The sequence below is a fragment of the Thalassophryne amazonica genome, chromosome 11 (assembly GCF_902500255.1).
Source record: "Thalassophryne amazonica chromosome 11, fThaAma1.1, whole genome shotgun sequence".
In the NCBI taxonomy this organism is placed as follows: Eukaryota; Metazoa; Chordata; class Actinopteri; order Batrachoidiformes; family Batrachoididae; genus Thalassophryne; species Thalassophryne amazonica.
In genome coordinates, this window is record NC_047113.1 from 74,149,848 (window position 1) to 74,159,466 (window position 9,619).

At 42.1% G+C, this 9,619-nt stretch overlaps 1 protein-coding gene across 1 annotated transcript in view; it reads left to right on the forward strand.

Annotated features, from left to right (window-relative positions):
• spata5 (spermatogenesis associated 5) overlaps positions 1–9,388 on the forward strand; it is a 253,710-nt gene extending 244,322 nt beyond the window's left edge. The window contains exon 17 of the mRNA XM_034182173.1: positions 8,976–9,388. Within this exon, the coding sequence (XP_034038064.1) occupies positions 8,976–9,155 (180 nt within the window). The 3' untranslated portion in view covers positions 9,156–9,388. The remainder of the gene's footprint in view (positions 1–8,975) is intronic.
• Positions 9,389–9,619: the final 231 nt, after the last annotated feature.

A 9,619-nucleotide genomic window follows, 5' to 3' on the forward strand; every position in this document is an offset into this window, starting at 1 on the left:
CATCATTTATTTTTAGCACACACAAGCACCATGTGTACCAGTTACGTGCATGCCTGTCTATTATGCTGTGTCAAGTGCGCACGTTACACATCAGTCCTCTGATACTTTTCATTTCTTGTATAGTATATTATCCTAAGTGTTTTTGCTTTGTCTTCTTTGTCTTCTTTTTCTGGCACTAGGATGTAGTGGTGCCCCCCAGTGGTGACAGACTTAGTAATGGTAAACAGCCATGCAATTTTTTGCAAACATAATTCGAGAATCGGGATGGCACCAGTGCAGGAGTAAAACATGCTGCTGCTTCAAAATCAAGTCCATGAGGGTACATAAGTTGCATCTGATCAGTGCACCAGATAACATCGGGAACAGATAGTTGGGCCGGTAATGTAAATTCTTTGAGTTGCTTATAACAAATGATGAAATAAATCTTACAAACATTGCCAGAGAAACGTGCCTTTAGTCCAGTTGTAGACTAAAGCTAAACCTAAATGACTTCTCTGGTCATATGACCCGACTGTCAGAGCATCCGTAATGAAACCGTCAGCATCCAGAAAACATGATGTTATGGTATTGTGATTAGAAGTGACATTGTGCCTGTATGTTATTTTATATTAGTTATTCTTCTCCTGTGTATTTATCTGTTTGAGCTCATGCATGCATGTGTGTGTGTGTGTGAGCGCGTTTGAGAACTCCAAAAGCAATTTAGGAACCACCAGAGGAAACTTGTCATTAGAGGGAAATGTGGAAACAAGGATGTGGTGGGCACTCCAATTAAGTATCTATCACTTTTCCAGCGACCCATTTAAAACCTCTGTGGTTTAAGGAGCTCTGCTGCCATTTTATTAAGGTGGAATGACTGACACAGTGATTCTGGATGTTTGTAATGGCAGCGGTGTAGGAAGACGATATGCATCTGCCGTCTCATTCCACAATGAGCTTTTCACAAAAAAAGAAGAAAAAATATGCCCCCCCCCCCCCCCCCCCAAAAAAAAAAAAAATAGAAAAATAAAAAATACTTAAACCAGGTGGCATCTGAGCTTGAAGGCCATTTAGATTTGATTATGCACCATGGATCTTACACACACAAAAAAAATATATATGCTAGTACATGTACAGACTCTTTGCTGACTGTAGTTGTTCAGATGCTTTTTTTTTTTTTAATACACCTTTCAACACCAGAGGGCACAAATCAAGTGGAATGTTTGGAATGTTTCTTTTTAAGAGTTAGTGATGTAGTGAAGCTCTTTTTCTCACCATACATGATACAGACTCTGGAGCGTTCCGACAGTTGTTGCAAAGGTTTTCGAAACGCCGTTGGAAAGTGTTTTGAGTTTGCCGTCACTAAGCTGCAGTAGAGATGAGAAGTTTTAGTATAGTCCCAGCAAAGGTGTTCCAGCCATTCTTTAACTCCAGTTTGATTCTGTTAGAATTACATTCACACACTCAGCTTCCAGGGAAAGTCTTTTCCACAGAGAGCATCTCTGGGGTCAGTGTGTTCTTCAAAGGATACTTCAGTACATAGGAGATAGTTCAGTACATAGGAAGTGATGCAGGTCTTTAGATACTGGACAACCTAAGCTACCAGCAAAGCTGTTGTCACCTGAATTTTGTGTTTCCCAATTTACCGACAGCGGAGGGCAGAGGTTATGTGGTCACTTCTATCCGTTCTTACAGCTCAAGGGAGGACAAAGTGATGGACAGACTTAGACCAATTTTTTTTTTTTTAAAGATGTACTTTGGGTCTGGAGGGAAGACGTCCTACATACAGGAGTCAGAAACCCTGTCCCTGGAGATCACCTGCTCTGCATGTTTTCCACCTTCCCTGCTCCACCAATTGCAAATTAACGAACTCAGATGTGCTCAGACAGTAGAGCTGGAAACACAAGATATGACTACCGTTATTTTGTGGTGTATAAGTTGCACATTTTGTTTGTTTTTTACAAGTTTGGGAGGTCCTGCGGCACTACAGCTACATTGCAATGCATGAAAATCCCAAACTAAAGAGCTGATTAAACTAAATTAATCAAATGGACTCATGTTTTGTCATATTTTCATGTCCATCTGATGATTTCTTTTGTCTAAATGCCATCAAATAACATCCAATAAAAACTCTTATGTTAAGTAACACCACATGCTGTGGTGTGCACATGTGCTACACAGAGTTCCTGTCCATTGTTGAATTCATGTCCAGTACTCATTTTGTGTTCCAAAATGAGAGCCCCTGTGGTACCAGTGCTTATTCTTTGATTTTGTAGCTTGAAGCAGATGGGAGTCTAAGATTCACCCTGAACAGATCACCAGTCTGACACAGGTTGCTTCCCTAGCCAGGGTTGGTACCCAGTTACATCAGTTCAATTTATTTTCATTTATATAGCACCAAATCACAACAGAGTTGCCTCAAGGCACTTCACAGAAGTAAGGTCTAACCTTACTAACCCCCATGGTAAGGAAAAACTCCCTCTGAGAAAGAAACCTCAAGCAGACCAAACTCAAAGGGGTGACCCTCTGCTTGGGCCATGCTACAGACATAAATTACAGAACAATTCACAAAACAAATATACAGGAAATGCTGTTGGTGCACAGGACAGGATGGTCTCCAGCACAAATACCACACCCATCTCTGGATGGAGCTGCACCTTAAACAGAGAGAAAAAACAGAATCAGGCATCAGAAAGACAAGAAATACAGCCTAATTTGTCAGCATTAAGCAACAAGAAAAACAGGAAATACTAAGGTGATCACAGACCACTAACCCTAAGCTTCACTAAAAGACCCAGAATTTAGGTAACACTGAGGCTGCGGCACACCCCGTTTCCTAATAAAATTAATTAAAAGAGTAAAAAGCGTAGAACTGTACTATGCCAATATGCTAGTCATACAAAAGGGAATATAATACAGCTGGTGGACTGGGATGGTGCAGATGAAGTATCTGGTACATGGACAGAGACAGGTTATATGACTGGAATTCAAATCGAGGTCTCCTTATCCCATTGAGCTACCTGCTCCACACTTGTTTAAAATGTGGTGATCACCTTGATGTGCTATTTTGCACCACAATAGATTATTAGAGGAATGGACAAAACTGCCCAAAGGTAGGTACACCAAGCTTGTGGCATCATATTCAAGAAGACTTGCAGCTGTAATTGCTGCCAAAGGTGCATCAACAAAGTATTGAACAAAATATGTGAATATTTACATACATGTGATTTCTTAGTTTATTTTTAATAAAATTGTAAAAACTTCCAAAAAAAAACCTTTTCATTTTGTCATTATGGGGTATTGTGAGTAGAATTTTGACTGAGGAAAAATAAATTTACTCCATTTTGTAATAACGCTGTAACATAACAAAATGTGGGAAAAGTGAAGCGCTGTGAATACTTTCTTGATGCACTGTACGTACGAATGGTTACACGCTACCACTGCCAGGATCTCTGATCTCACCAACATTGTCAGCACGTAGCCAATGCAGCGCATCAGATAATCCCTCCGCTATATATTTCAGGGGCAGCCGACATAATGGATGAAGAGACAGCATAAATAAAGTCTGCATTGCAATAAAATGAAGATCTATAATTGATCCTTGCTGCCGTAAGTCAGCACTGCTGCTCGAGAGGAGCATTCGCTGTTTTCTTCTTCCTCTCCTGCTCTCTTTTCTGCACTCAGGGGCCCTTCTGAAGGGGATGCTGCTTTTTGGGGGGTATCAAGGTAGCATCAGGATTGGTTCTGGACTTTTGGCTCAGTTCTCAGAATGCCTTCACTTTTATAAACAAACCAGCTCTTTGGCTCAGCCTGTTTGCCTTTGTGGCTTTTTTTTTTAAGGTCCATACGGGCAAACACACAGCAGGAAACACTGGCTTGTTGATCGCCTTCACAGACCTGCTCATAAACCCAGTGAGCATGAATGCCGAGGCCTGTGTGGATATCGCTGGTCGACTTCACTGCAGGACCCCCACCACCCTCGTTCTTTTTAAATAAACCCAGGGGGTGTTGTGGAAGTAAACAGCCCGATAATTATTAGTTGTTGAATCATGAGATTGAGGCGAACGTGTCCTGTATGTCAAAAGTTTCAACATAATAACAATTATGCTGTGATTGTGCTGTATGTTTGTCTGTGTCCTGTTTTATGGTTGTTGCTTGGAAACACTAAATCACATTGTTCGGTAATCATGTGGCCTCTCCAACTTCGCATCCGCGATGCGCATCCCTCCATTTGTAAACAGAGGACCAGGATGCATGGACTCATTGTTTTGCTCGTTATTACTGACAGGCTTAAATGACTTGAATGATGGGAGGCCTGGCGCTAAATGGACCCGACCCCGTGTGTTTACCCTGTCTAAATCATGTTGCTCATTGGCTTGAAACTGAAGATTCCGGAGGAGGGGAGGGGAGCAGTGGAGGGAATGGCGGGGCGGCAGATCCTGACATCTGCGAAGCACCTGTCCCGAGCCATGCAGGATAATTATTATGAGCAGAGCACATTCACAAAGTCGCCTCGACTGCATTTCAACTCTCTGGTCTTCGAAAACAACACGATTCTCTTGTTTTGTTGAAATCGACACCATCTACTTTCATCTTTGAGCCTAATGTGTTGCATGTGATGTCACTGGCAGCCATTTTCTGCAGCACACACTGCAATGGTTATAGTAAGACACGTTTGTGTACTTTCCCATAGTCTCTTTGATGGTTGACCATTGGAGTGGTGCATCAAGTCACTGAAATAATCAAAATAATCAATATTAAAATGGGAAGTTTGTCTTGCTCTTGGGTTTGGTGTCAGTTCAGTGTCACAAGAGCTTTTAGGTTGGGATGGTGGGGGCGGGGGAGAGGTTCAATAAACTCACTTTGGGTCACTTCAGGTCTGCATTCACCACAGTATAGAACCACCTTGACTCCTCCTGGATGGCAACAACCAGTCCGTCCCCACCTCTCCAAAGTAGCCATCTACATATCTGATGCAGCCAGGTGATATGTGGGCGTGGCCTTGGCCATCTCCAATTACAAAGGTCCTCAGAACTGAGGCTCCAGTGATTGGCAGATCTGGGTGATGGTGTTGAATATCAATCAATCAATCAATTTTTTTATATAGCGCCAAATCACAACAAACAGTTGCCCCAAGGCACTTTATATTGTAAGGCAAGGCCATACAATAATTATGTAAAACCCCAACGGTCAAAACGACCCGCTGTGAGCAAGCACTTGGCTACAGTGGGAAGGAAAAACTCCCTTTTAACAGGAAGAAACCTCCAGCAGAACCAGGCTCAGGGAGGGGCAGTCTTCTGCTGGGACTGGTTGGGGCTGAGGGAGAGAACCAGGAAAAAGACATGCTGTGGAGGGGAGCAGAGATCGATCACTAATGATTAAATGCAGAGTGGTGCATACAGAGCAAAAAGAGAAAGAAAGAAAGGCTCCAGTGATTGGCAGATCTGGGTGATGGTGTTGAATATGCATTAGCATTTTCAATACACTGGGTTTGACAATCCAGCTCGAGGCGCATTCAGTGCGAGTTGCTTTCTAACCGGATTGCATTCAGACCTGTGTTTCAAATCAGATTTATCCTACACACACATGTCCAAATTCAGTCTGACTCAAACTAAAAAAGATGTGTCTGGAAGTGAGAGTGCGGGAGTGTGTGCGTATGGATCTGGATGTGGGTGCGCGGGCGTGTGTGACACATTTGTCTTTTGCTTTGTCTTTGATAAGCGTTCGAGGGTTTATCATTTATCATGTGTCTTTTGTTCCATTGTGTGTTTTTGCAGTTTATGTTCCTTTACTTCCTGTAGTTGTCATGTGTCCTTGTCATTTCCCGTCCGTTGTATATTTGCACCTGTTACTCATTTGTTTTACTGCTTTTAAGACACTCCCATTTGTCTTTCTGATGCCAGTCAATTAACGTTACTTTTGCTCATGTGTCATGGTGTTACGTCTCGTGATCTTCCTTGTATTCGCTATGTGTTGTAAGTACTGCTTTTGATTAATCGTGCACCATTGTTGTCAGCTGTCTTTAGTTTTGTCTATCCCTTTGCAACCTCTCGGTTATTCTCTGCTTCGTGGTTTTAGACTTTTGTTGCACTCTCATATCTGCACCTGCTTGTTTGACTTTTGTTCTCACTCCTAGATTATTAAATTACTATAGTTTTTATATTCTGAGTTTTGTGTCCTGGCTGCCTGCTTATTTGGGGTTCTGTTTGACTCAGATTCAGCCTTATCATAACAACCCATGCCATATCCGCTAACTAGGAACCCAGAGTTTTCCCATATCACTGATTTAAAAGAAGCAGACAGGTCCTCTCTAGCTCCTGTGAGTCGTTATTTTCCATTCACCATATCAGTGAGACTGACTAAGAGGTGTCCGTAAAGAACTTGTGCATTTTGACACCGTGTATCACTGCCTGCACATGAACTGTAATATCCGTACCATGACTCTTTGGTATGGATTAACTAATCCAGGCCGTCTAATCTGGTATGTAACTTCAAATCTTTTGTAGATCCATATAAAAGATCCTGTAGCTCATATTTAACAATGCAAGTTGTGTCTTAACTGGCCCCTGGGCTGCCAGTTTGAGACCGCCGGAGTACAGAGTGCAAGGTTTGCACTCTTGATTTCAAGCTTGGAAGAGAAGTGGCATCCCATGGCACAGCTGATGCACACAGTCCTGACTGAGCAATTAGAGATCGTTGTAAATTTCTTCTCTGCATTCGCTCATGATCTGCGTGTGTCTGGCAGCTGTGAAGTGCACGGCACTGAGCGGCCTGGCAGTGTGTCGGTCCAGTGAACAATATCCAAACGCTCTCTATTCCACAGCTCTGATGCATCACATGACCATGTGTCCCACTGACCTCCCACCAGACGTTATCAGCGGCTGTACAGGCCAATAGTTTCCGGCGGGGCGCCTGTCGGTGGCAGTTGTGTATTGTGCGTCTGGGGGCACAAAGCATGGCAGAACAAAGCTTTGCTTCTACAAAAGGAGGAGAAAGGTGCCTGGCTTTCATCTGCCATCACCACAGATTCGGAAGTGAGTCACTCATGTGGCGTGTGCAGAATCTCTCCTAAAGGTCACCCGTGCTGACGGCAGCTCTCCTCCCTGTCAGCTGTTGCATAATTCCATGAGTACTGTTCTAACATTATAGAATTTAGACAAACAAGATGTTTCTGAACAATATTGCACAATAAGAACCACAGGTTCTTTATGCTACATATAGTGTGGATTGTAGACCATAAATTAACAGACTCACAGTGCACATAATGTATAGTGCCAACTATTGCAGATGACATTTTTGTGAAAAATAATAGCATTCGCATTTGCCCCTTTTCGGAGTAGAGAGGCAAAGTGCCTCTCTACTCTGAAACAATTTTGTCCACATTTTTCCAACATGGTTATTTCAGAAATGCCACAAGCCACCTCCTTGTGGCGAAACGTATAAACTACAAGTGCTGAAAGATTTGGAATTACAGCACAATCTGCAATAAAGTTATTACCGCCTCCAACTTTGTTGGTGGTTATGTTTTCACCCCTGCCTTTTGTCTGTTTCTGAACAGCCTGGAGTCCACAATTTTTCATATATCATTATGATATTTTTACTGAAGATTCATAACCTGATAGGCAAGAACTGATTCAGTTTACAAGGTCGTAGGTCAAACATCAAAGTCAGGAAAAAATCTTGCAAAATTGGAAAAATTCCCATCCATTAACATTGAAAATCATAACTATCAAAAAAGATCAAATGTCTTTCATATTTGAGAGTGTTACGTAGGATGGTATCCTTTATCGACTGACAAAGTTTGATCTGCATCTGATCCAGATGAAAGATTTTGTGGCCATTTGAATTTAATACTGAAAAGCCCATTAGATGTACATTTGTATTTTATCTCAATCAAAAGTGCGTCAGTCACTCTCATTTTTCTGTTATGGATTTACCTACACCACCAAAATTAGATGGAGGTTCCAAAAAATGTTATGCCTGTTTGTCTTCCAGTTATCAGTTGGAACCAAGTGACAAAAAGCAATGACAAATTGTGCATAGCAGAGCAATGTTCTGTGAAAATTATCTGAAAAAGAATTCAGAAACTGAAAAGATGAGGAAAAAAAAACCCTGATTCAACTACATGAACTAAATGCATACTCCTGACATTTGATCACATCTAATTTAGTTTATGAAAAGCCACTTCTATCAGGACTTTGACCTCGAAAATTTTTTTCAAAGATATTATTTTGTGGAATTGTAAACTAGTGTTTGCGCTGTATGAGGGCGGTGCTCTCATTGTTCGTTTGCCACCACTGGTGCACCCGCTCCAATTTTAAGCGGTGAGCAACATTATATTATGCAAGCTAATATCTGTCTCCTGTGTCTTAAGAATTTGTTTTGTTTTTTTGTGGAAGCCATAAATTACCTGCAGGTACTGAAGTCCTGGATCCTAAATGTCCATTTCCAAGTTTGTGCCTGTCTGTTTAAATGGAAAGGAGCTGCTGCTGGCCACGCCCACAGCACTCTGACACGCCCACACAATGCCGACACAGTGGGCGTGTCTCAGAGTAAATGGGATTTCAGAAATGGCCGTTTGTGACATATGTCACAGGAGTCTAAAACCAGGTGTTTCAAGGCCTTTTTGTTGCTTTGTAGCAGGAGAGTTTCTCCACAGTATTCTGGGACTTTAAGGACATTACAGTAACAAATGTTAGCTGAACAGTGAAACACCGCTGTCACTTCCTGATGCTAACAGGCACGTTTGGATAAAAGTTCACAGTGAAATGAGGGCAATTAGAGGAAAACATGGATTGTGTTTGTAACCCTGGAAAGAAAAAGTATGTCTTTTAGTATCAGTTCTGGAGTTGTGAACATTTGAGCTGATCAATGTGACACTGTTTTTTCCAGCCACTGTTACACGACCACAGCTAACTGTGGCCGCTGTCATGCTTCAGTGGTTAGCCCGTAGTCGATCTGCTGATCCTGACAGCTTGGACGTCTGTTTCCTGTTGCAGATAGCGGCGGTTTGCAGAGAGGCGGCCCTGCTGGCTCTGCAGGAGGACATCACAGCTCAGAATGTTACGGAGGCGCACTTCGACCACGCCCTGAAGACCGTGAGGCCTCGAATCCCCGACTCCCTTATCCAGTCCTACATCAGCTACCAGCAGCAGCACAGCGGCCTGTGCTTCTTCTGACTTGCAACGGCTGTGGATGGTCTGTTTATGTGGAATTAGGGCTTGAATATTTAATACTGCAGCTTCTCAGCCGCCCAGCGTCTGCTGAACAAATTACTGTCATCAGGCCTGAGCTCACATGATAAAATGGCAGCAAGCGCTGGTGAAAGGAGGGATTTCTTTTATGTAGCTGCTGTTTGTGCTCAGAGAAAATGTGGTTTTTCACTCCACAACTTACCGTGTCAAGACAAAAAAAACCCTACGAGTTACAAGTATTAAGGTCGAAGAGTTTTCATCCAGCATGTTGATTCTGATAAATGAGCTGAAACATCATGTGTAAACTTATAAAATATAATAAATGCATTGTATATATTGATATTTATTGCTTTTATTCTTTTTACGTTACATATCCTGAAGGTTATGAACATTTATTTTAAGCCTGTTCACTTTTAAAAACAGAAATAATTTTACATATTTTCCAGGGT